Source organism: Pteronotus mesoamericanus, unplaced genomic scaffold (assembly GCF_021234165.1).
Source record: "Pteronotus mesoamericanus isolate MK-2021 breed Mesoamerican mustached bat unplaced genomic scaffold, CSHL_Meso_final contig_1, whole genome shotgun sequence".
NCBI lineage: Eukaryota > Metazoa > Chordata > Mammalia > Chiroptera > Mormoopidae > Pteronotus > Pteronotus mesoamericanus.
In genome coordinates, this window is record NW_026554998.1 from 2,456,307 (window position 1) to 2,479,516 (window position 23,210).

A 23,210-nucleotide genomic window follows, 5' to 3' on the forward strand; every position below is an offset into this window, starting at 1 on the left:
TGGAGCCGTGGACGCGCCGGCTTTGAGCATCTCTGGACGGCTAGGCGTGAGGCCTGGCGCCACGGCTATCGCGGCCGCGGCTCGGTCTCACCTCGACATGGCCAGCTCCGGAGAGGTACGCGGGGCGCCTCTCTCCGCTCTACCCCCTGCCCGGCGGCGTCGGCCCCGCTCGGTCTTTCCCATCCCGATCCCGGTTCCTCTGCATCCTTTTCATCCCGCTCCGTCCTTCCCTTCGGTCCCCGGCCCCTCTTGGTCCTTTCCACCCCGACCCTGGCGTCGGCCGGCCTTGGTCCTTCTGTCCCAGCCCTGAACTCGGCCTCGCCCGTTCTCTCCCATCCTGACCCTGGCCTTCCCCCATCCTTCCCTCCAGGCCTTTCCCCTGGTCTCTGCAGGCACAAGCTCTCTCCCCGTCCGGGTGTCCATGCCTTTCCCAGCCCCGCATTCCTGACCGCCAGCATTCTTCCCCGTCTCCCCACCCCGTTTCTGGACTCCTCCAGGCCTCACAGACACTTTCCCCGTGTCCTCGTGCCTCTGCGACGTACTCCCTCCGTGACCGCTTCGCATCCCATCCTCCGTCTCAGAATGCTCGGTTTAAGCCCAGCCCAACTTTTCTCTGGGCCTCTTTGTTCTGTGGCTTGGGGGTAGTAAGGAAAAGCCATTTTAATTGGGGGACCTAGGAGTTACCCAGAATTCCTTCCCAAGGCTCAACAAACCTGGTCCAATAGAGAATCCTACCAATTCCCTGGAAAGTATTGCAAGGTATTTTCTCTGCAGACCAGGGTTTAGGGGAATCTGGGCTCGGCCTAGAGTCTTTCCTTTTCTTGCTCCCCACCTACCTTTATATGAACCTGTGTTTATAGCTGTCATCCACGACTGGGAGCACACTTCCTGACTTAAGGACTTGTGGGAACAGGAGAGGGTGCTGGGGAGCAGGAGGGGTGGGACTTGGGTAGGAGCACGGAGGTTGGGGATCGCTGACAGCTCCCATAACTTTGAAGTGAACTTGGCTCAGAAGTGGCCCCTGCGGTGGCTCCGCGATTGAGGGGAGGGTGTGGGGCCCACCTGCAGACCGGAGGTGCATTGAAGGACAGGGAAGCCGCAGCTCCCAGAGGAAGAGCCCTAGGGTAGCCTGGCTGCGGTAGCAGGTTCTGGTTAGCGGTGTGTCCTTGCGGTGCTGCTGGTGCTGGTGGTGGGCGGTGTCTGGTGTCTGGTACCTTGGTCTTACGGGATCCTGGCCCAAGGGCCCCCTCCTCCCCGTTCCCTGACGCACATGTGCCAGACCTGGCCGGTGGTGGGAGGGGTCTTATTCCACTGTGGACGTGGAGATCAAGGTCCCTTTTTCTCAGATGGTCTCATTTTTTTTTTTTAAATGGAGTTATAGTTCACATACTGTAAAACTTACACTTCTAAAGTGTACAACTCAGTGGTTTTAAAAAACATTCATGCCCTGGCTGGTTGGCCCAGTTGGTTGGAGTGTCATCCCATTCACCAAAAGGTGGTGGGTTTGATTCTCCGTCAGGGCACATCCCTGGGTTGTGGGTTCAATCCCTGGTCGGTACACATATGGGCAGCAACTGATTGATCTCTCTCTCTCTCACATCGAAGTTTCTCTCTAAAACCAATAAAGATATTCTTAGGTGAGGATGAACAAAAAAAGGAAAAAAGGGAAAGGAAATTAGCTTAAAATATATATATACAGATATTCACAGGGTTGTACATCCTCACAATCTGATTTCAGAAAGGTGTGTGCTGATTTTGAAAGTCATCACTTGTTTAATTTTTTTATTACTATTATTTAGAAAAGAAAAAGAGAAACACCGATTTGCTGTGCCAACTATCTACGTAATCATTGGTTGCCTCTTGTGTGTGGCCTCGCCAGGGATCTAACCTGCAGCCTTGACCTGCGGGGATAATGCTGTGACCAACCAGTCATGCGGGTTTTTCTTATATCATTTTTTAAAAATTTTACTTATTTATTTTCAGAGAGAGGGGAAGGGAGGGAGAAAGAGAGAAACATTGATCCATTGCCCCTTGCACGCCCCCAGCCGGGGACCGGGCCCACAACCCAGGCAGGTGCTGTGACAGGCGAATCAACCCTGCAGCCTTTGGTTTGTGGGAGGACGCTGCCCAACCAGCCGAGCCACACCCGCCAGGGCACAGTCGCTGCGGGTTTTACGTTCAGATGCCAGGGCCCCTCCCAGAGCTTCTGAGGAGCAGAGCTCCACTTCTAGTTCAGATGATTCTGAAGCAGGTGGTTTGTTGACTCCCTTGGTTCAGCACCTCCTCCTCTTGGGTGTTAAAGAGGGATCCCTATTCAGGAGCCATTCCTGGCCTCATGAGGGGACACACGCGCGAGCAGGCTGTTACTGTCCACCTGAGGAGCCTGGGCTCTGGAGCGGGAGGAGGATGTCCGGTGGAGGTGGGAGAGGGGCGGAGGGGGGTGAAGGGGGCCTAGGGGGTGCCAGGAGGGCTTCGTGGAGGAGGGAGCATTTCAGCTGAAGGTCCGAGACCCAGCGGAGCGATGAGACCTGCTTCCAGGGTGGCCCCTCCTCCTCCAGGCCACCCAGCATTAGGGCACAGGATGTGCCAAAGGTCATCTCCTGGGATGTGCTGAGACTGGGCGGAGGAGGCCATGACTCAGTTCCTGGCTTTTTTTTTTTTTTTTCCTTCTTTTTTAATTCTTGTAATTTTTAGGTGGTTTTAAGAGAAATTTAGCAGTAGTAGTATAACTGGGAATTACATGATCCTGCAGTGTTTTGCCCTGTGTTCCTGGCACTCTGCGGCAGCGTTCTTACCTTGGTAAATCTGCAGTTTGGGGATCAGGGAGGGTCCACCTCAGGCCCTCCGTCTTGTCCCCCAGCTCCCTCGGTGCCAGAGCCCTGTTTGCCAGCTTGCCTGCTGGGGATTGTCCCTGTCTGAGCCTCTCCCTGCGGATGGAGTCCCTAGGTCTAGGGTTGGTCTGGGAATCTGATTTTCAACAGGTGTCTGGGCGGGATTTCAGGTGATCGGTTTGGGGACATTTATGAGGAAACTCACTTATGGCCCAAAACATTGGACCCAGAATGCAGCAGCCCAGGGCAGCAGCGGACGGGGGTCTGACAGCTGCCTGCTGCCCCTGTGCACCAGCGGCAGGAGAGGGAAGATGGGTGGAGGTCAGGTCGAGAGGAGAGAGGGGAGTGAACGCGGGGCTGGCTGCTGCCTCTTAGGAAGAAGAGAGGGAGGTGCTGGTGAGCAGGTTGGACTCATTCCTGGGAACCCCTGCCTGGCCTGGCGAGGGCTTGGTGGGTGCAGGGCCTGGTGGGACAGGGTGGAACCCCACAGTGCCTGCGTCGGGGTGTAGACGGGCTCTGCCTCCCCAGACTCCACGGCTGCTGTGGCAGCGGCAGGACTTCCCAAATGTCAACACTTCGATCCATGAACATCAGTGTAGAAAACTCAGGCCGGACCAGGGGCTGTGGGCAGAGTTGCTGGAAACGTCAGTCAGCAGAGCGAATTCAGGCACCCTCCTGGGCGGAGGCTGGGAGGCGCCCCTCAGATGTTTTAGAGGCAGGAAGGTCCCTTTGGGGAGTGTTGGGGATGCATGGACTCCCTCCCCTGTGGGCTCCCCTTAGAGCATCTGAACTCCCTTGGCCTTGATTTGGGGATTTCGTGTCCCCCTGACCGAGGCGGAGCTCCTCCCTCTTGGTTGTACACATCGAAAAGGCGCTGGCCAGGCGGCCGGAAGGCCCACCTTCGGGCAGGAACCCGTGCAGGCAGCTGCGGGAGCACGAGGAAGCCTGCGGGTGTCCTGCTGGAAATGCCAACACGGGTTCTAAGCATATGTGTGATACATGGAGATAGGTTGAGCAGGCCCTATGATTTATTACCAATCTTAACACTGAAAAATGTCGCCAGTCTAGTCAGGGCTGCCATTTCTTGTTTGTAAGGACTTCATAGTTTCACTCACAGCAGCGGTCCCTCTCGTTTTACTGGCCCATAGTGACAGGGCTGGAAAGAGTCACCGTCCACACGGTTCTGAGGATCGTATGCGGTGGCTCGTTGACCCATCACACCAGCCCTGGGAGGGACCCCGTTACTGTCCCCAGTAGTTGTTGTTTCTTCATAGAATTCTCCTCCCCGAGGATTACAGTCCCAATACAGCTTGACATTTGGGGCCGAGGGGTAGGGTAGCAGGTTTCACAGAGAACCTTGGCCGGTGGTCGTAAGTTGAGTCTGAAACATGCCAGACTTGACCGAAGTTCTTCAGCAGGAAAAATCACTTTGCAATTTCAAAAAAAAAATTGCCATTTCATTTCGTTGTGCCACAGAGCCCACTTGCAATTGCATTTCCAATCTCTTCTCTTTGGAGAGAGGTCCTGGTGCGCAGATTAAGACGAGCTTTTGACGAGTGTCATGGTTCTTGCTCTGCAGTTAAGGTTTTTGGTAAAAGCACCTTCTCTCCCACGGACCCTCTCCCTGGCTGGAAGACCGGGCTGAGAGCTTCCCTTGGGGGGTCCCATGGGAATTTGGTACCCCCTTATTTTCAGGACATGTCCAGCGACGGCGACGTGCCCCCTGCAGCAGCCGAGACGGCGGGCAGCGCCCACCTGCTGGGCTTCTCCGACGAGATCCTCCTGCACATCCTGAGCCATATCCCCAGCACAGACTTGGTGGTGAACGTCCGGCGCACCTGCCGGAAGCTCGCAGAGCTGTGCCTGGACAAGAGCCTCACCCACACTGTGCTGCTGCAGAAGGACTACGAGGTGAGGCGTGGCGCCTGTGCGTGCGAGCCGGAGGTGGGGAGCGGCCCGAGCGCAGTGCCACTCACAACAGGAGCTGGGCGCTCAGAGCCCTGACTGGGACAGCCTCTGAGATCCCCATGTGACAAAAACCAGGGGCCGAGAAGTACGGGAGCGTGCCACCGGGGAGGAGGGTGCAGGCATCGGGGACGTGGTCCCGGGAGGGTGCTTGCTTTGCTGCCGGCACCACTGACACCCGCCAGGAGGGCGCCTGCCGCCGGCTGCCCTGCGTCCTTGGTCCCACTCGGCGTTGTCAGTCTTTCGAGCTTCGGCCGTTCTAGCGGGTGGAACGTGGCACCTCAGTGGTTTCCCTGTGTCTCCCTGACCGAGGCTGTGGTTCACTGTCTTTCCCTCAGCTGCGTGGGCCGTCTGTGCAGCTTTTCACAGGCGGGATTGCGCAAGGCGTCTGCCCATTTCCCGTCGTCCCTCTTTTCCTTAGCCAGTTCCAAGAGTCCTGTGTGTGTTCTGGACACAAACCCTTTGTCAGATACGCGCATTTTGAGTATTTTCTCATAGTCTGCGGCTTGCCGTTTCATTTTCTTAAAAGTGGATTTTGAAGAGCATAAGTTTTCAATTTTGGGGAAGTCCAATTTACTGAATTTTTGAATTCATGCTCTTTGTACTCTGTTGAAGAAATCCTTGTGAGACCTGAGGTCACAAGGCTTCCCCCTGTGTGGTGACCACCTTTTTTTTTATATACATAACGTTATATAGGGTGGGCAGAAGTAGACTTACAGTGATGAGTATGCAAAACAATTTATTCCTGTATTATCATTTATTATTGTATTATTTTCCCCATGAACAACTGTAAACCTAGTTTTGCCCATTCTGTGTTTTAGCTTCAGGTGTACAACGAAACGATTCCCTATTTATAAGTGTTGCAAAACGATCACCAAAATTCATGCTCTTACAGTTCTAAAAATATTTTTCTTATAACGAGAACTTCAAAGGTTCACCCCCAGTGCCCTGCAGGTGTGTGAGGCCATCGCAGCGCCGTGGTCTGTTTCTGCCACAGCCGCCATCCACTCCATCCACCTTCCCCCCGCTCGCTGGCCGCCGCCGCTCTGTGCTCGGTCTCTGAATGTGTTTCTTACATTACAGTTTATGAAAATAAAATAAATACATTTTATTTATTTTCAGAGAGAGGCGAAAGGAGGGAGAAAAAGAGGGAAACACCAATGTGTGGTTGCCTCCTGTGCGCCCCCTACTGGGGACCCTGGCCTGCAACCCAGGCCTGTGCCCTGACTGGGAATCTAACCAGCGACTGTTTGGTTCACAGGCCAGCACTCAGTCCACTGAGCCACACCGGCCAGGGCTAAAAAATTTTTTTTAAAATTGATTTGAGAGAGAGAGAGAAACATCGATTTGTTGTTCCACTTATTTATGCCTTCGTTGGTTGATCGTTGTATTTGCTCTGACTGGGGACCGAACCCATAGCCCGGTGTCTCGGGATGATGCTCTAACCAATTGAGCCCCCCAGCCACGGTTAGAATGTTATTCCTTTCTATGGCTGTATAGCGTTCTGCTGTGTAGATGGACCCCATTTGTTCATTTTTCATCTGTGGGTGGACACTCAGGCTGCTTCCACCTTTCGGCCACTGCGGGTGATACTGCTGTGAACGTGGGTGTGCGAGGGTCTGTCTGAGTCCTGGTTTTCAGTGCCCGTGGGTGTGCACCTAGGGGTGGGATTGTTGGGTCATCACGTGGTGACTCCATGCTGAGCTTTTTGAGGAACCACCCCTGTCCTGCCGCAGCTGCGCCTGTTACATCCTCACCGGTTGGGACTTGACTGCTGGTTGGAGGTGCGTGTGTAGGGAGGAAGAGGAGGCGCCAGCTCTCCCGGAGCGTCCCCCTCTGCCAGGGGACGGGGCCTCTGCAGGCCTTGTGGGCCCTGACAGCCTGGGGCGAGGGCGACCCCTGGGTGCTTCAGCCCCCTCTCCTTCCTGTCCCCGCCCCGTCCCGTCCTGCAGGCGAGCGAGGACAAGGTGAAACAGCTGGTGAAGGAGATCGGCCGGGAGATCCAGCAGCTCAACATGGCCGGCTGCTATTGGCTGTCGGGCTCCACCATCGAGCACGTGGCGCGCTGCCGCAGCCTGGTGAAGGTGAACCTCTCCGGCTGCCACCTGACCTCCCTGCGCCTGTCCAAGATGCTGTCGGCTCTGCAGCACCTGCGCTCCCTGGCCATCGACGTGAGCCCTGGCTTCGACGCCAGCCAGCTGAGTGGTGAATGCAAGGCCACTCTGAGCCGTGTGCGGGAGCTCAAGCAGACACTGTTCACACCCTCGTACGGCGTGGTGCCCTGCTGCACCAGCCTCGAGAAGCTGCTGCTCTACTTTGAGATCCTGGACCGCACGCGCGAGGGCGCCATCCTCTCGGGCCAGCTCATGGTGGGCCAGAGCAACGTGCCCCACTACCAGAACCTGCGGGTCTTCTACGCCCGCCTGGCGCCTGGCTACATCAACCAGGAGGTGGTGCGGCTCTACCTGGCCGTGCTCAGCGACCGCACGCCGGAGAACCTGCATGCCTTCCTCATCTCTGTGCCCGGCAGCTTCGCCGAGAGCGGGGCCACCAAGAACCTCCTGGACTCCATGGCACGCAACGTCGCGCTCGACGCCCTGCAGCTGCCCCGGTCTTGGCTCAATGGCTCGTCCCTCCTCCAGCACATGAAGTTCAACAACCCCTTTTACTTCAGCTTCAGCCGGTGCACCTTGTCCGGCGGCCACCTGATCCAGCGCATCATCAATGGTGGCAAGGACCTCCGCAGCCTGGCCAGCCTGAACCTCAGCGGCTGTGTCCACTGCCTGTCCCCGGACTCGCTGCTGCGCAAGGCGGAGGACGACATCGACAGTGGCATCCTGGAGACGCTGGTGGCGGCTTGCTGCAACCTGCGGCACCTCAACCTCTCGGCCGCCCACCACCACAGTTCCGAGGGCCCCGGCAGGCACCTGTGCCAGCTGCTGGCCCGGCTGTGCCACCTGCGCTCCCTGTCCCTGCCCGTCTGCTCCGTGGCTGACTCGGCGCCGCGGGCCGACTGCAAGCCCGCCCAGCCCGCCATGCACGCCGTGCCCTGCGGCTTCGGCAAGAAGGTCCGCATCGGTGTGCAGACCTGCCCCAGCCCCTTCTCGGGGCAGGCGGGCCCCCAGCCTTCCTCCGTGTTCTGGTCTCTGCTGAAGAGCCTGCCCTTCCTGGAACGCCTCGAGCTGATCGGGTCCAACTTCTCCTCTGCCATGCCACGCAACGAGCCCGCGATCCGCAACTCCCTCCCGCCCTGCAGCCGGGCGCAGAACGTTGGGGACGCGGAAGTGGCTGCCATTGGCCAGCTGGCCTTCCTGAGGCACCTGACGCTGGCCCAGCTGCCCAGCATTCTGACGGGCTCCGGACTGGTCAGCATCGGCCTGCAGTGCCAGCAGCTCCAGTCCCTCTCGCTGGCCAACCTGGGCGTGATGGGGAAGGTGGTCTACATGTCTGCCCTCTCGGACATGCTGAAGCACTGCAAGCGGCTGAAGGACCTCAGGTGAGGGGCCTGGCAGCCCCTCCGTGGCCTCGGCTGGCTCTCTCAGGCCTGGGGACGGCGGAAGGGGAGAGAGTAGCGGGGCCCTTCGCTGGTGAGCGTTAGCAGGCCTGCCACACGCCTGCCCGGACAAGCCAGATGCAGACCCGCCCCCAGGAGCCGAGAGCCGTGGGCCGGGGCTGACCGGGGACTCGGGGCGGTGACTGGACTCGGGGCAGCTGCAATCGGCGGGGCTGGGGAGGTGGGCGGGTGGCGGCAAGCAAACCGTGGCTGCGTGAGGGCTGCGGACAGGGGAGGAGGTCATGGGGGCCTGAGATCGGCGAGCTGGCCCCTCTGACAGGCCGTAGCCAGAGGGCACCCTGACACGAGGTGTTGTCCCCACAAGGGATGGCTGGCATCACTTTGTGCTCAGGGCCGGAGCCAGGGGCTTTCAGGCACTGTCTGATTTGATCCCCAGGACACCAGCCGTTGTTCTGCGGGGCAGAGGCGGCTTGAGGCAGGAGCTGAGGTTCAGGATGTACTCAGGTCCATCTGGCTCCAGAACTTGACCTTGGCCCTTGAGCCATGGAAAATGGAGACAAGTGTATCCTTTGCAGACCTCCGCTCTCCCCCTCAGAAGGTTTCCCATGACAGGAAACCAGCCAGACCTGGACAGAGCCGCCCAGAGCTCCCCTGCCAGGCTGCACGCAGCTTTCCGTCTGCGCCCCCTGCAAGCCCGGCCTGCCCAGCGCTGGCCTTGCGGAGGGCGGGGCAGGTCCCAGGAGCCCCAGGGTTTTCCTGCCTTTTCGGCTCAACGCACCCTGGGTAACGAAATCCTCCGCCTCCCTCCTCGTGCCTGCCTCGTGTTCAGGGCCTTCATTACGTGTCTACTGCCACCTGGGGACAGCAGTGCTCCAAGGCCCCAGCTCCCGGGGCTGTGGGTCAGGCTCGTGGTCCAGGCACGTGTCTGGCCTCTTCGGAGCTGCTCTGCCCGGTGGGCGAGGGGACACGGGGGTAGCGTCTGAGCTGTCCAGTGTCCTCGAGCCTCTCACCCTCCTGAGGGACCTGGGTGAAGGACGGTCCTGTGGGACGCGACCACGGCAGGGGTCCTGGAGTCAGACAGCTGGGGTCAGCCTTGGGCTGCGTGTGCCCAGCTCCTTCCTCTGCAAGGTGGGACTGTTGAGACTGAAGGACCTCCTCCTGAGAAGGCATGGGGACAGGGCGTGGCACCTGTAATACATGGTCAGTCTAGTTCTTTATTCACTCAAACGTTCCAGCCCCTTGTATGCCAGGTACTGTCCTAGGACCTGGAGCGCTGAACAAAGCAGAGGTCTTTGTCTGTGGGAGTTACGTTTTCATGAGGAAAACAGAGCAGCAGCGAATGCAGGAGAGGAAGTACAGGGCGTGTCAGAGGGTGGCAAGTGCCGGGGAGAAAGGGCAGAGCAGGGTGCGAGTGCCTGGGTGCGGGGCCGGCAGTGGAGGTTCAGTTCACGGAGGAGGTGAGATTTGAGGGAGGGCTTCGGGGAGCTGAGCCAGCAAAGCAGAACTGGGGGACCCTCCGGTCACAGCGCACCAGCTGGCAGCATCCATGAGCCCCAGGGTGACCTTCCTCTAAATGAGCTAAAGTGAAATGAAATCCAGCCTCCAGTTCTTCAGCGACATTAGCCACGTTTCAGGGGCTCAGCAACTGCGTCGCAAGGGCCAGGTGTGGGGCGGATCGCATGTGGAAGGAAGGGACCCCGTTAGCACAGAACATGCTGCTGGACGGAGCTGAGGGGGCGCAGGGCTGGGCAGCGGGTGTGCCGGGTCTTCCGGAGCAGCGGGCCCATGATGCCGGACGTGCTTCCAGGCGAAAGGGCCGGCCCCGCGGCGGCTTTGGAAAAGACCCGGGGGCCAGGCTGGAGGCTGGTGCAGCAGGTGGGCGGGGGCAGGACAAAAGGCAGGGGTGGCCAGGAGTGGCTGGGTCTGAATTCACCGAGAATTTGCCGGCTGATTGGGCGCTTGGGGGGAGTGGGTGGTCTGGGTGGGTCAGAGGCCCCTGGCCCGGGCAGCTGAGCCGGAGCAGCTGCCCTCGCTGAGGGGGAGGCCGAGTGGAGCCTTGTGCACGTGTCCACGCGAGCCTGAGAGACCCCGGGCCCCCGTGGGGGAGCCATCCCCAGCCAGCACGCGGGCCTGGAGAGACCACAGATGGGGGACAAGCACTGGTCAGGAGGAGGAGGAAGAAGCATCAGCACAGGTGAGCGGGCCGCAGCCGCAGGGAGGGAGAGGTAGGTGGAGTGGGCAGGTGTCCCAGAGGCTACAGGCGGCGGCGGCCGTGGCTGCTGTTGGGTTCACTTGGGGCAGCTGTGATGGTGCTTCTCCTGCGGGTACAGGTACTACCCTTTTTCAGCACCCCCAGGAGGGTAGATGTTGTGGACCCATTTTGCAGGTGAGGAAAGTGAGGCCCAGAGAGTTAAGGACCTTGCCCGGGTGACACAGCTGGTCTGTGGGCAGTTGGGAGCGTTTCTGCCTCACGGGCCACTGGGTATTGAATGGGGTAGTGCAGCACATTTAGTGGCTGCCGAGTGGCTTCCCTGGCCTGCAACATGACCCTTGTGGCCAAGGTCTTCCCCAGGAGCAGGGCCGTGCGTGCAGCCTGAGCGATGTGGCTGGGCAGGCCTGCGGGCCTCGGAGAGATGGCCTTTGTGGGCCGCCCGAGAGCCAGACTGCAGCTCCTAACGGCCTCTCTGTGCACGCCGGGTCGGGGCCGAGTACTGCCTGTTCAGGACAGGCACCGGCTTCTCCCCAGTGCGGCCATGTGGCCCTGTCCCTGTGGATCCCTGCCTTCTTCAGGGGGGCGGGAGTGAGATGGGCAGGTGCCGCCGGCCGCGTGGGCGGCAGCCGCGGACCCTGGTAAGGGTCCGCACTCAGCAGAGGCTGCGCGCCAGCAGCTCCTGCACTTTCCGGCAGGTGTTCCTGATAGGGCAGCCTCTGGGCCCCAGCCCGGCTGCTGCCACTGCCACTCCCTCCAGGGAGGCCCAGGAGTCCGAGCTTGGTGCCTCGGTGCAGCCAGGGCCGCTCCTGTGGGGGGCAGTGTGGAGACAGGGCGTGGTGCCCGGGCCTTGCCAACTGCAGGTGCGTGGGGCACTCCTCGGCAGCCAGAGGATTCCAGGTTGGACAGAGGAGGGACCATCTGTCCTGAGAATGACTGAGCCCTGCCTTGTGGAGGAGGGAGGGTGTGTTACCTTGAGTCACCCTCGGCTGCCCGTGACCTGGAATTGGGAAGGCGTCTGGGCAGATGCAAGGGAGCCCTTCAGAGCCAGGCCCCAGAGATGTCCCATGATCGCCCTAGAGGCCTGGGCGCTGCTGGGCGGCCAGAGGGCGGGGCAGGCAGAAGGAGGGGTGGCCCAAGCCCTGCCTGTGGCCACAGAGCCTGGGGAATCTGAGCCACCTCTCCGGCAGGGGGGTTGGAGGCCAGGTCCTCCCTGGTCGGGAGGTTGAGGTACAGGTGGTAGGGAGAAGGGCCGCTGGCCTCCCAGGCGGAGCCACTCATGGGAGACACCTTTTCCTCATCCCCTGTCCTCCCCAGAGACCCCGAAGGCCACTCACACCAGGTCTGCTCTGACGGGACAGGGGCAGGTGAACAGGCAGCCCCACCTGCCAGACCGCGGAGCGGACCCGCCTGAACCCCTGTGACAGGCGGCCTCCTTCAGGGTGGGAGAATCTGGACGTGGCCGGCTAGATGAAAACACTCTACAGTGTGTCCGCAACACGGTGCACACCTGCCGACCGGTTCACAGCCCAGGAGCTGGAGCTGGGTCTCCGTGGCAGCAGCACAGACCTGCATCGCCACCTAGCGACCAAGACGCAGGCCTGTCCCCGCCGGCCGCCTTCCAGCTGCACCCTGACACCCTGCTCCGTAGTGGCTTCAAGTCAGAGGCCACCTGGCAGCTCAGCAGTCCTGGTTCTGGAACGTGGGCCCCTCCAATGTTCCTATTTGCAGGTCTGCAAGGAGATGCTCTCCTTAGGGTTGTTTCAAACTGATGTGTTCATGGTTTTCAGGGGAAAAAACATTTAGGCCACCGTGGGACAGCACCTGCTGGCTGTCCAGGTGCCGCGGAGAGAGGGCGGTACCTGTCCCTCTGCTGGGGCGGTTCTGCGGCCGGGCGCCGCTCTGCCCACGGCGCCAGTCCCGGCTCTCTCAGGGGAAGTTCATTCAGGGGGCCCAGGGACAGGCCCGTGCACGGCGGGGGTGTCCCAATGCCGGCTCTGGCTGCCCGGGCAGCTCTTCCTGGTGTCTGCGCCCAGGCAGCCCTGCTGGGGGCTCCCTTCCTGCACGCTCGGGGCTGTAGGTGGGAGGCGACGTGCGGCTTTTCGCGGTCACTCTCAGGAGCACCCACGTTTTACCCCGCAGTCTTAGCATCGGGAGCTTACCAGGGTTTCTACTACATTTCATTAAACCCACTTCGAGGCCGGTCTCCCTGGCTGCTCTTCAGTGCCCAGTGGCTCCCAGACAGGGTGGCGGCTCAGAACCGACAGTTCAGTGGTGCAAGGGCGTCTGTCGGACCACCGTCTGGGTGACCTTTTGTTCTCACGGACCCGACTTTGAAATCCCTTCCCCGTGGTGTGGCTCCTTAGTGTCCCCGGGTGGCGGGACAAGGAGACCAGCATGAGGCCTGTGCAGCTGTTGTGGGGGTTTGGGGACTGCTCCTTCCGTAACTGTGTCCTGGGTGGGTCAGCCTCTCTGTGTTACTGCGTTCAGAGAACTGGGGTTCTCCCTCCACCTGGGGACTTGGGGGGACTGCGTAGGGACTCTGACCCCCGTGCGGGCCCGCTGCCCTCCAGGGGTGGTGCGGGCATTTCCTGCCCGTGTGGGGGCTGCTCTCCCCTGGGACGAGCGCACAGCCGCAGACCTCTGCGCAGCAGTGCGCCAGGCCGCCGGCCTGGCCGCCTCGGTTCGTGCTGAGAAACACCTCATGGGGCTCCTTGTGGGTGCGCCGTGCAGATGGAGGGCCTGCCTGAGCCTCCACAGGGACATCTGCTCCACAGGCAGGGCCACGGCCTGGAGAGACACGAGCTGGTCCGACACAGCGTCTCCGCAGGGAGTGACTGGCACGCAGTCCTGGGCCTTGGGCGGGTGGCGGAGGTGGCTGCGTGGATATGTTGGCTGGTCTCGGGGGATGCTCAGAGAGCCCTGTCCCCACGGCCGTGGCTGCTGCCTGGCCAGCACTGCCATGTGCCCGGCGCCAGGGCCTGGTTGCTCACTGGGGAGGGCTGGGCCTCGCTGTGCTCGGGCCCCGACCGCGAGGCTGTGTGTGCAGCACACGCGTCCCGTCCCATCCCTGGCCGCACGCGTTGCACCCTCCTGCGGGCTCACACCGCCCTCTCTCCCCGCAGGCTGGAGCAGCCCTACTTCAGCGCCAATGCGCAGTTCTTCCAGGCGCTGAGCCAGTGCTCCGCGCTGCAGCGCCTGTGCCTGGTCTCCCGCAGCGGCACCCTCCAGCCCGAGGCCGTGCTCGCCTTCGTGGCCCGCTGCCTGCACCTCGTCGTGTGCCACCTGTTCACCGGGGAGTCCCTGGCCACCTGCAAGAGCCTGCAGCAGACCCTCCTCCGAAGGTGAGTGGGCGCGGTTGGCAGGGCTGCGGGGGCCGGGGGCCGCCCCCCGCCGGCCGGTCCCTGAAGGGCCCTCGTTGCTGTGCCTCCCCCAGGCACCCTCAAGGGCCCCCCGTGTATTTCCTGCAGCGCTGGGCCGCTGGGTGGAGGGCGGCTCCTTCCGCCGCAGGGCCTCCTCTCCTCAGGCGCTCTCTCTGCATGGGCTCATTTTCTACAGTTGAGGTCCCCTCACCCCAACGGCAAAGCGGTCTCACCTTCCAGTGTCCCGTGATATCACACGCGTCCCCACAGCACAGTCACGAAAGCTGGGGAACGGTGCAGTGTGGCTAGGCCGCCGCGGACCTCGGAATTGTCTGTTTCCCCGCGGTCCTCTGTTCCAGGATTCCACGCAGAGCCCTCGTCCTGGCTCCATGGTCACGTCTCCTTAGTTTTTTCTGGTTTCTTGTGACCTTGACACTTGAAGAGCATTAGTATTTCGTAAAATGGCCATCTGTGTGGGTCTGTCTGATGTTTTTGGCCAGAAAATGGCAGAAGCGATGCTGTGCCCCTCTCATCACATCATGTGAGGGGCACACGGTGTCCTCAGGTCTTGTCACTGGTGGGCTTGGCCTTGTTCGCATGGGCAAGGTTGTGTCTGCCAGGTTTCTCCGCTGCGAAGTCGCTGTCGCTCCCTCTCTGATGAGTGGACACCTGTGGGGAGGCCAGGCCCGCGTCTTCGGATGCCGTTTCCCGTCAGACCAGCCGGCCCTCCGGAGTCGTCACTGTGCCGCCCTGGCCTTTGCGCAGGGACGCTGTGTCCCTCCCTCCCTCCCTCCCTCCCTCCGTGTTGGTTGGCGGAGCTCTGCTGTGGGACAGCCGCGCCGCCTCCGCCTATTTCTGCATCATTCCTCGGCCCGTGGCCTTGTGCGGGGCGCCGGCGGGGGGGTGGGGGGGGGGGGGTGGGGGCGGGGCGCGGTTTGTGCGAGTTACCTGCTCCCGAGTTACCTGCTCCCGTGGGCTTTCGCACACGGCTTGGAGGGCCCATGCGGGGGCTCAGGTTGTTCCCAACGTGGCTGCGGGCTGCTCTTGCACTTCGGGTCCTGTGCCCTTTGACCCTGCCCCTCCCGCTTCTGAGCACTTTCTCTTACTTTCTGTCACCACAAGCCGCTCCAGGCTCCTCTTCTATTACTCCTGCCCCGGCTCTAGAATGGACTGCCGCCAAGGCAGCCCGGGTGCCCGGTGTGGGGGAGTGGTATTTAGGAACCCAGATGGGGTGTTAGGTGTGCCCGCTGCTGCTGGGCTGTCCTCGCCCTCTCGGCCCGGCCCTCTGGGCCCCCGGCAGGAGGGAACTGGTCGATGCCCCGCCCCCATCCGCATCTATTTCCGCGTTATCCGCTGGCGCTCGCACCGAAGGGATTCACACTGAGGCCTCCGGCCGCCGCCCCGCACTGCAGGTTCCTGGTCGCCTGCCCTCCCGGGGCTCGACTCCGCCCCCGGCTGCTGACTTGTTCCGCCCCAGTGGACGCGTGAGGCCGTTTCAGGGACGCTGACCGCTGCGCGCGCTCTTGGTCTTCACCTCACGGTGCCCAGTCAGAACGCCGCTCTCCCAGGGTCTCCGGTCGTCCCTCACTCCCGCCTCCTCCAGCGTGGTCACGTCACTCACCCCTAACGCAGTCAGGGCCGGTTGTTACTGGGTGCCATCCCGTGTTACGTTGGCCCCACATCCTGTTTGGTTTATGTCTTTGTTTTTTCGGTGCGTGACGCTTTCCTGTGGTGCAGAGTCAGCTCTGTGAAAGCCGTGCTTGGAGAAGCGCGGCCCGCCCTCCCACCGCCCCAGACTCCCGGGTCTCCCCCGACTCCCCGTCTCGCCGGCCCCGCCCACCCCGCCCGCCTCCCAGACTCCTTTGCCCTTCCCGTGGCCTTTGCACGGGGAGCGCACCCACGGCTCTTCGAACGCGCTTCTCGGCCGCGCTCTGCCTTTTCACCTAATGGTGTATCTTGGAAACCACTCCTTACCAGTTCACACAGCTCTCGCTTCTCTTTCTACAGCTCGGCGTTCTTTTTCTATTGTGGTAAAATATGTATAACAGAATTTACCATTTTAACTGTTTTTAAGGGTCCAGCACAGTGGCGTTTAAGCGCATTCACCCCGCCGTGCGGCTGTTGCCGCTGTCCGTCCACAGCACGCGCTCATCTTCTCTGAGAAGATGAGACTCTGTCCTGCGAGACAGTCTCCCCACCCGCTCCCCAGCCCCTGGGAACCTCTGTTCCACTTTCTGTTCCTATGAATTGAAGCGAAGGTCTTTGAACTCTTAAATTTTTTGTGTCTGCACTTTGTTCAGATTTAGCAGCAGGGGTTCTTTGGATGGTGGCAGGTAAAGGAGGTGGATTTAAGAACAGCTCTCATCCCCCGGGGCTGGGTTCCCCTCATGCCCCCATGGGGGACGTGGTAGAGGTGGGTGCCCTCTTGGCTGGTGTCCTGCACACCGGGGCCCAGCGGCCTCCGTGAGGGCGGCCGTCCTGGAGTGGGCGCGGGGCCTGCGGGGACTCCCAGAATGGGAATGCAGGCCGGGGACCCCGGGGCAGTGCCTCCTGGGGAGAACCGGACCCGAGCCGGTGGGGGCGCTCGGAGACCTCTCCTGCGGAGACGCCGCGGTGCCCCTGAGGGGGCTGACGGCGGACACCCGCATTGCGGCGTGGCCGAGAGGGTCGCAGCCGCCGCCTCCTGCTTTCTGCATCCCCACTGCTGAGGGAGATGACAGGGAGGAGGCCTGGCTGTCCCCAGAATCCTGAAACGAGCTGTCAGCTGCGGTCTCCGGGCCCCTGGGCCCCGGCGTCCCGGCGGGCAGACCGCATCGTGGTCTGCTGTCCTTGCGGTTGGCTGCTGAACGTCCCAGGAGAAATCCTAGCTGGAGCTTTCTCCTCCCTGGCTGTAAAAACAATACATGTTTATAATATTTCTAAAAATATAGACTAAGCCGTTTTTAAGTGACGGCTCCCTGCGGTTCTCCAGTCCTTGTGCGGACAGACCGGGCTGAAGCTCCTACACTGTTCTCATCGCCTGACTTCTTTATTTAACGCCGCCTCTTGGATTTCTTGTGTCGGTAAATAGAGCCCCAGACTACCTTTTTAAATGCTGTTTGGTGTCCGTCATGCGAGGCCGCGGTGGCTCCCGTGGCTGGCGTGGCTGAGTCTGCGGGCGCTGAGCTGTCAGAGGGCTGGCCCGCGGACGGGCCGGGCCGGGCAGCTCCCAGCCCGTGGGCTCCAGGGACTGGGGCGCATGCGCGTGGGTGGTGCGCCGCTCCGCCCAGTGGTCCCCCTCCGCCTGTCCGCAGCCCCTTGGGGGGAGGCAGGGGCTGGCGCTCTCGGGCTGGGGGTGTGGCCGTGAACACGCCTCGGTCCAGTCCTCCTGCCGACCCTGTGGGTCCCGCCCCGCAGACGCTGGCCCGGGGGCCGCCTGCCCCTCCCCGCGGCGTACCCTGTCCGTGCCGCGCTGGGGCTGCCCGTGGTGTCCAGACCTCGCGAGAGCTCTGTGAAGTGCGTTCCATCACCCCGGTGTGCAGGTGGGGAGACTGAGGCTCTGCGAGGTGAGTGAACAGTGCAGCCAGGACCCCAGCCTTGGAAGGACAGAGGGGACGGGCACCCACACCCTCCACGGGGCTGTGCTGGGTGCTTGCAAGGCTCCCCAGCCCCCACATGCTGAACGAGGCCCACGAACCCCCAGCCCCCACATGCTGAACGAGGCCCACGAGCTTCCCGATCCTCCGTGTTCAGCCCAGCTGTGTCCACACCCAGGCCTGCGGACAGCCTGTCTCCTCCAGCCCAGCTGCTGGGGGCTGGGCGGAGCTGCAGCCCCTGCGACATTCTGGGAGAGGCCTCTGTGTACGTCTAGGCAGATGGCTTCCTGGTGGCCCCCTATGCCGGGTCTTTCTGGGCGGGGAGGCGGTGCGGCTCCAGGCAGCTGTTGGCCCTCTGTCGGGCTGGCTTTCCTGCCATCCTGTGGCCAGATCCCCGCTGCTTTTCTGCGAGTGCCCAGCAGGCGGCGCCATGGTTCGCGGTAACCTGCGCTGACGCCCCACACTTTGGTTTGTCCTCTCCACCGGCCTGCGGGCCCCCAGGTGGAGGGCTCAGAGCGCTAGAGGCCGGCTTCCCTGTCCGTCTCCCCGTGCCCTTCTCCTTTCTCACCCTTTCCCTGCCTCACGCTCAGGGATTATCGAAGGGGACGAAGCACCTGGTGCCTGACGGTTCTGTCACTCGCCTGCCCGGCTCTGCAGTGTTGCCTCTTTCCCTGTGACTCAGCCAGCAGGGCTGGGGTCCCACATGCAGCGCTGTTGCTGGGGAAAGTGTCGGCTGGGTCATTGACCGTCATTTCTCTTTAAGTTTTTTACTTTTTAGAGAGAGGGAAAGGGAGGGAGAAAGAGAGGGAGAGAAACATCAGCGTGAGAGAGAAACATCGATCGGTTGCCTCTTGCACACTGGCTGGCAACCCAGGCCTGTGCCCTGACTGAGAGGCGAACCACCGGCCTTTCGGCCCACAGGCTGGTGCTCAGTTCCCGGAGGCACGCCGGCCAGGGCGACAGTCCCTTCTTACTGTCGGGGCCTGTGCGGGTTTGGCAGTGGGCCCTGGGGCGGGCCCCGGCTCTCGGAAAGCTGGCCTCCGAGGGCTGCTCCCTCGGCTGCGAAGCGAGTCTGAGCAGGCCTGGCCTTAGCAGAAGGGTGGAACCCACCCGCCGTCCGTCAGCAGGAGCCTGGGCGGGGAGCCCCGGGGCCCCCAGCCGTGGCCTGACATGCGGCTGGCGAGCCAGGAGGAGGCTGCCGCCGCCGTCGGACGGAGAGCCCGTGTAACAGAGTGAGGGGCTTTGGGAGACAGCGGCGGGCGGGTGATGCAGTCCTTCTCCCTGATGGGCCCGAAGGGTTTCCGGGAGCGTTTGTGAAACCTGTATTGTCACCCTGGAGAGGCACTGGGGTGTCTGTTGGGAGGAGAAGGGACGGAAGCTCCGGGGACCCCAAACTGACTCCTCCACATTCTAGTCTCACAGAGGCACGGTTGTTGATCAGGCCTTTCCAGTCCCAGAGCCTCTGACTCACATTACGGCTCCAGTGGTCTGGGGCTTGTGGCTTTTCAGTCTTGTCACGCCAAGTGGGACCTGGAGATGCTGCCGACCTCGAGTGAGCGTTTCAGACCCCGGTCCTTCCTGCCCTGTGCTCCGCGTGGGGAGAGGCAAGGCCTTGCTGCCCTTCCTAGCCGCGAGGCAGGTTGTTGGCAGAGCCAGGGCCTGGGTGGGCCCAGGTGGGCGCTGGGGCCCCGCAGGCCCAGCGGGAGCTTGGAGGGCTCAGGGCGGTGTTGGCTCTGAGGGCCTTTGATGGGTGCTGCTGTGTCAGCTCCCAGCGGGCTGATGCTTGGGGGCCGCCGGCCTCAGTGCTTCTCGGACATAGTTGTAACAGTGCAGGTGATTTTTGTAATATATCTCATTGCTTTGGGGTTTCTATAAGACCTTTATTTTGGGGGGAAGAAGCTGTCAACTTTAATTTTGTTTCTAGTTTCCCAGGCAGAGAAGCAAACCCCGCAGGTGTTTTTTAGGAAAAAAAAAGTCTGTTCTGCGTCCTGGAGCGCCGAGAGCAGGCGTCTGGGTGGCTGAGTCTCACAGAGCCCTTGGTGGTGTGCGCACCGGGCCCCGGCAGAGACTCCCCTCCGGGCACTCGGCACTCACAGCCTCTGTGCTGGCAGACTTAACTCAGTGCTTCCCGCAGTCTTTCTGAAGGCCCCAGTGACACCCTCAGACCCTCCTTGGGGGGCAGGCCTTCGTGCCGGCCCCGCTGTGACCCTGGGCACCCTGCGCTGCCAGGTCTCCTCTTGCCCCTCGGCTGTCACCTCTCGCTGCTTCCGGGGGAGCCAGGTGGCGGGCCGGCGGGCACTGGGCCTGGAGTCGGGCTGCAGGCCCTGAGTGCGGCCCCTTGCCTCGTGTCTGCAGGCCCCGCCTCCGTGGTCCCGGGGAGGCGGGGCGCCTGCCTGATGAGCGCCCCGCCCCGCAGCAGCAGCCAGGGGCAGAGTCAGGCCTGGGGGCGCAGCAGGGGGCCTCTGCGGAGGGGCCTGTCGCCTCACAGGCCTGGCCTTTGTCCTTGGTGACTCCAGGCCGGGGCGTTGGACAGGTGATTAGCCCTGGCAGGGGGAAGGCCTTGAGAGGCGACCTGTCCTGCCTGTGGTGACCATCCCAACCTGGCCTCTTGGCGAGGGTGGTGGAAGGAGTTTTGTTTTATTTATCGAATCTGTTCACTTGAACCTCAAACGATGTTGGAGTCACGCAGGAGAACGTTATACGTACAGAAGTTACGTGGAGCACACGGAGCTCAGGGGCCGCATGCGCCCCCGCCTGGCCCAGCGCTCGCCTCCACCGTGGGGCCCGTGCCCCGCGCCCCGCGCCCCCAGAGGGGTCCCCAGCCCTGCCCTGGGCCGCGAGGGGTTCCTCCGTTCCTCCTCTGTGCCTGTGACTTCCCTGCTTTGTCGTCACTGGCTGCAGGCTTCGCTCTGTGCGAGGCCCCCTCCCTGTGGGGGCGGTGCACCCCGGTGAGAGAGTGGCAGGCCCCTCAGGGCCAGAAGGGTTTTTCAAAGAGGACTGGGGCCGGGGGTGCGCTGGCGGAGGGCGGCCCGGTGCAGGTACGTCCCGAGCAGGCTGAGGGGCGGCCTGTGGAGAGTGGTGGGCTCCTCCTGGAGCAGCACCCCCGCCCCTGCCCTTCTGTGCAGGCTCCCGAGCGCTGTTCCGGCTCCTGGATGGCCGCTGCCGCCCAGGCCGCCGGGGCTGCATGGAGGCCGAGCTGCCGCCACCGCATTCCCGGCTTTTGCTGAGAAATCCATCCCCTTCAGCAAATTGACAGCTCGTTGCAGCCCTGGGAGGGAGGGCGGGAGGGCGGGCGGGCAGGCAAGGCGCCTTTGCACGCACACCCCACCTCTGAGACTATTCTATTTCAAGTCAGGTCAGTGGCACAGCGGGTGGGCAGGCAAGGACTTGCTGGCGAGGTTCACGGTCACAGACAACGCTGCCCTCGAGCGAAGCGCGCGAAACGCCCTGCACAGAACTGGGAGGCATTTCCTCAGCGTCTTTATGGCCCAAACATCAAGTTTTATGAGTGCTTTCCTGGCATCGACTTTACATGAGTCGTTAATCCAGTGCTGGGGGCCACGGGGAGAGGCTGGGGGAGGCCCGGGCAGACCAGGTTTCCTCCTTCCTTTACGCAGGCGCCGGACGGGGCACTTGCTTTCCTCCTGGCAAGCACCCAGGCTCCCTGTCAGGTGGCGCCCCCCACCCCCTTCCTGCCAGCTCAGACCTGAGGGACGGGTTCCCCGCGACTGCAGTTGCCCTGGGCTCTGGGTGTCTTCTGTCTTGCTCCTTGGGGTCTGCTGCGCCCCTTTCTCCATGAGCTTCCATGGCGCCCGGCTTTGTCTGCAGGCTGCTGCACAAGGGCCGGCCCCCATCTGACAGGGCACGGGGGGCCCACTCTGCCATTGACTGGCTGAGGGACCGCGGCCTGGGTGCCGCCTCCCCAAGCCCTGCTCCCTCAGCTGGGAAGGGGGTCACAGTGCTGGCCAGCCACGTGGGCCTCGGGGAGGGTGGCACGGGCGTCTGTCGGCACTTAGCACGCACTCGGCCTGCTGGGGCTCCGTGGAGACCGGCCCCTCGTGCTTCCCGTCCCCTGCACAGAGGGGGCCCTGTGGGTGCAGCGGTGGGGAGGTAACTTGGCCGCCACTCGTCACATTGCAGGTGGTGGTTCCAGGCTCCCAGCGGTGCCCTTGGCTCCATTTCCCGCAGACTCGCTGCCTCTCTGGACTTGGGAGTTGGTACCCCGCCAGGCCGCCTGTGGGGGTTCAGCCCTGTCCCTTCTCTCCACCCCACGGCAGGTGCTGTCCTTGGTTCTGCAGCTCCTGGGGCGCTGCCCGCCACCCCGACGCCCGCCTCCCTCGGCCCAGGGATGCAGGGGCTGTTCTGGCCTCTTTCTGCCTCCATTCCCTGGCCAGACGCTCCGTGGGGCCCAGACAGATGCATGATAACGCCCCCCCATAGGCAAGGCTCCCTCCGTGTGCCCTGGGGCCTCCGCCCAGCCCCCATGGGAAGGGCCCAGGCGCACCCCTCCCGCCGCGGCTCCTGACGGCTCACCTCTGCTTCAGTTTCCAGGCCGAGCGGCCCGCGCTGAACGTCGTCATCTTCCCCCTGCTCCACGAGGGCCTGACTGACGTCATCCGGGATGTCCCCATGGTGCACCTGGACGAGATCACCTTATTTAAAAGCAGAGTGGCTGAGGAGCCGCCGAATCTGTGGTGGTGACTGGCTGGCCAGCCCCGGGGGGAGCCCTTCCGGGCCGAGCCCCCGCCTGCTGCCCGGGCCGCCGCCGACGCTCACCGCCTGCCTGCAGCGTCCCAGCTCACCTGCCGGACTCCGGGACCCCTGGCTGCTCACAGGGGGAAGGGAGGCCTCCCCCTGGCCACCCTGCACCCACCGGCCCCTGGGGCTTCTGGCGCATCCCCTTGCTTTCTCCTGTGCGGGCCCCTCGCCCTGGGAGCTGGGGCTGTGAGGGCACAAGGACAGGGAGGGCACGCCTGCCTCCGCCACCCCCAGGCCCGGCTGCGGGCGCGTTTAACTGACTCGGACTGTGGCGCCCTGACTCCCCAGGGCTCTGGCCAGGTCCCCAGAGCCCCGTGTGGCCTGTGCTGCCCCTCACTTCAACCTCCAGGGGTGTCCCTCTGCTCAGGTGTCCCTGGCCACCTGCCATTGGGCTGAGTGGAGGGGCGGCCTGAAGCCCAGGGCGGGGGTGGCCGTGCCTGTGGGTGGACATGCTCTCCTGTGACGTGAGCCCCCCTGTCGGTGGCAAGCGCGACACAGCGAGGAGCTCACCCATCTTGTGGCCGCAGGTCTGGGCCTTCCCAGCGCGACGCGTCCTCGCCAGCTGTGTGCAGCGTTGCCCGGCAGCTGATGTCGGATGGGGCCAGAGCCGGGCCGGGCCGGGACCCCGGGGCCGGGCTGCAGTGCCCTGCGGAAGTGTGTTTCTGGGGAAGCAGACGTGTGTGGCTTCATGAGAAAAACGAGAGAAGACGCTCAAGGCCAGGGTAGTGACCCAGTCGCCCTGTCTCAGATAGCTTTGCTCAGCACTTTAAAAATGTTCCGCGCAGCTGTTCCAAAAACGAGGCCCGCCCCCGGGGTCCAGGCCCGCCCTGAGCCAGCCGCTGCCTCTGCCTTCCAGCCCCGAGCCCCGCCCACGCTGGGCATCACCGGGGGGCTCCCCGCGCCGCACCTGCCGCCCTCTCCTGGGCTCAGGCTGCCGAACCCGCAAGGCCCTGCTCACATCCCGCTGTCCTGCTGGTCCTTGACCCACCATCTTCC

The 23,210-nt window shown here is 62.6% G+C and overlaps 1 protein-coding gene across 1 annotated transcript; it reads left to right on the top strand.

The window, feature by feature from the left end:
- Positions 1–22,157, top strand: FBXL18 (F-box and leucine rich repeat protein 18). The gene is made up of 5 exons (XM_054592637.1): positions 1–115; positions 4,527–4,742; positions 6,749–8,292; positions 13,645–13,863; positions 22,001–22,157. The coding sequence occupies exons 1-5, from the start codon at positions 98–100 to the stop codon at positions 22,155–22,157; spliced, it is 2,154 nt and encodes a 717-aa protein (XP_054448612.1). The 5' UTR covers positions 1–97.
- The last annotated feature ends 1,053 nt before the right edge of the window (positions 22,158–23,210 follow it).

What these genes read in the sequence shown, in the direction of transcription:
- FBXL18 (XM_054592637.1), top strand. An exon ending in AAGCGGCTGAAGGACCTCAG is followed by an intron (nt 8,293 to 13,644) that starts GTGAGGGGCCTG and finishes CTCTCCCCGCAG; the next exon opens with GCTGGAGCAGCCCTACTTCA. An exon ending in CAGCAGACCCTCCTCCGAAG is followed by an intron (nt 13,864 to 22,000) that starts GTGAGTGGGCGC and finishes CCTCTGCTTCAG; the next exon opens with TTTCCAGGCCGAGCGGCCCG.